This window comes from Camellia sinensis, chromosome 2 (genome assembly GCF_055761805.1).
Source record: "Camellia sinensis isolate YWXY chromosome 2, ASM5576180v1, whole genome shotgun sequence".
NCBI classification, from domain to species: domain Eukaryota; kingdom Viridiplantae; phylum Streptophyta; class Magnoliopsida; order Ericales; family Theaceae; genus Camellia; species Camellia sinensis.
In genome coordinates, this window is record NC_138962.1 from 193340196 (window position 1) to 193342843 (window position 2648).

Genomic DNA, 2648 nt, shown 5'->3' on the forward strand with positions numbered 1-2648 from the left:
CAAGTTTTATCTTGGCATGATTATAAAGTAGTGTTGAGCTGTAGTCTTTTTTGTTTTTTATTTTTTTTTATTTGTTTCTTTGGCTGAGTTCCATAATTTGTAAAGGGCAACGTCCTCTTATTTGCTGTAAGCCTCGTGGTATTTCTTTTATTTGTATATAAATGTTTTTGTTGTATAACGAGAGAGAACATGTATATTTATTTATTCATCATTTCATCAAAAAATGAATTATCATTTGTAAATAAACTTAATTAATAAATATTAGTAATATTATCAGAGTAATAAAATACGGGGTTTGACATATATAATGGTGGGTATATAATATAATTCTTACAAAAATTTATTGGATATATAAAAAATTATATTTTTGAATGATTCTGATCCGTTAATTTGTCTTAGGAGGCTTACGTTTGTACTTAGCTCCCTAGTCCTAAACATCCCAACCCTGTCTAAATTCTCAATTTTAAAACCAATCAAAAACAAAAACCCAAAAAAAAAAACAAAAACAAAATTCATTGTAGCACAATTCTTTACTCTATGAATAGAAACCAACCAATTCTTATCCCATACAATACAACAAAACTATGTTATAATAGACCAACCAATTCTTATCCCATACAGTACAACAAAACTATACAACAATGCACAACACAAACTCAAATTTCTCAGCATTTCTATACCATGAATCAAACACCCCATGTCGCTCTTCTACCAAGTCCAGGTATGGGCCATCTCATTCCTTTCATTGAACTCGCCAAGCAACTCGTCCTCCACCACCACTTCTCTGTCACCATTCTCATCCCCTCCGCCACACCACCCACCCAAGCCCAAAAAACAGTCCTCCAAACCCTCCCCAAAACCATCCACCACATCTTCCTCCCACCCGTTCAGTTACCCAATGACAACCTCGATGCTGCTTTCCAAATCTTCCTCACAGTCACTCTATCTCTTCCCTCTCTTAGACACACATTAGCTTCATTGTAAACCACTACCCGTTTGGTTTCTCTCATCATCGATCCATTCGGCATCGATGCCATCGATGTAGCTAAGGAATTCGGCGTTTCGCCCTACTTGTTCTTCCCTTCACCAGTCATGGCACTGCTATTTTGCCTACATTTGCCGAAGCTAGATGAGACGTTTACGGGAGATTACAAAGACCTACCTGAACCGGTACAATTCCCGGGTTGTGTACCAGTTCAAGGTAGAGATCTCCCAGACCTAGTTGAAAACCGGTCAAGCAACTCCTACAAGGTATTCCTTGGGAGTTTTAAGCGATTTGGTTTAGCTGAGGGCATAATTGTAAATAGCTTCGTGGATATGGAAGAGGGGGCCATAAAAGCGTTGCTGGTGGAAGAGCCGGGCAGACCAGCAGTTTATCCAGTCGGACCGCTTATCCGAACAGGTTCAAGTGATGGATTAGAACAGTCCGAGTGTTTGAAATGGTTAAATGATCAGCCAAGCGGGTCAGTAGTGTTTGTATCATTCGGAAGTGGTGGGACTCTCTCTCATGACCAACTCAATGAGTTAGCATTGGGTTTGGAATTGAGTGGCCAAAGATTTTTGTGGGTTGTGAGAAACCCTAGTGACAATTCTAGTGGTGCATTTTTCAATGCACATAACCAAAACGACCCTATTAGCTTCTTGCCAAAAGGGTTCTTGGAGAGGACACAAGGTCGAGGCCTAGTGGTGCCGTCGTGGGCACCGCAAATTGAGGTGCTGAGCCACCACGCCACCGGTGGATTTTTGACCCACTGTGGATGGAACTCGACTTTGGAGAGTACTGTCCATGGTGTGCCTCTAATCGCTTGGCCACTCTTCGCAGAGCAGAAGATGAACGCATTGATGTTAACGGAGGGTCTGAAGGTGGCGTTGAGTCCAAAAGGTCATGAATTGGGACAGGTGGGACGGGAAGAGATTGCAGAAGTTGTGAAAAGTCTTATGGAAGGAGAAGAAGGGAAGAAGGTTCGCCAGAGAATGGAGGGCCTCAAGGATGCTGCTGCGAAGGTGTTGAGTGAAGAAGGGTCTTCTACTAAATCACTATCTGATTTTGGTATTCAAGTGGAAAAATCAAAACAACATTTGAGGTCAAATCATTTATTTCATTTTTAAAGTTCAGTTAACTTCATTTTGTTCGTTCGTTTGTTTGTTTATTTTTATTTTTTTCCTTTTCTTATCTTAATTTTACAAATCACTGAATAAAATGTGAATTTCTAGTTGTTGCTGGATTCAAGTTATACAAGAAGTTTCTTTTGGAAAAACGTATGTATCATAAAAAAAAAAAAAAAAGTTTATCATGCTAATCTTAGAAGGAATTCGGGGATGGCTTTCCACTAATTCGGGTCAGAGGTTTTGTAGGATGTATTATGATTCTGTTTTTAATGATTTAAATTGTTTATTTTGTCAAGTATTTTGTATATTAACTACAAAAAATATAAATTATTGCATTCAACTTATTATACTTGTCTCTTAAAAATTGGACAAGTTTGTTGTTAAAAATAAATTATTTATTTTTTTAGTAACAAATGTGATGAATTAAATATAAGGGAATTGACCAGTAAATCTCGTTTTGTAAACTTGTAGGATGTATTATGATTCTGTTTTTAATGATTTAAGAGTTAATTTTGTTACTATAAATATTTGTGAGGAAA

At 37.5% G+C, this 2648-nt stretch overlaps 1 protein-coding gene across 1 annotated transcript; it reads left to right on the forward strand.

Moving 5' to 3' along the window:
* The first annotated feature begins 573 nt into the window (after nt 1-573).
* LOC114313954 (hydroquinone glucosyltransferase) lies at nt 574-2234 on the forward strand. Its single transcript, XM_028260382.2, is given in 1 exon segment — nt 574-2234. A coding segment is annotated over 1 exon segment (1428 nt). The 5' UTR covers nt 574-681; the 3' UTR covers nt 2110-2234.
* Nucleotides 2235-2648: the final 414 nt, after the last annotated feature.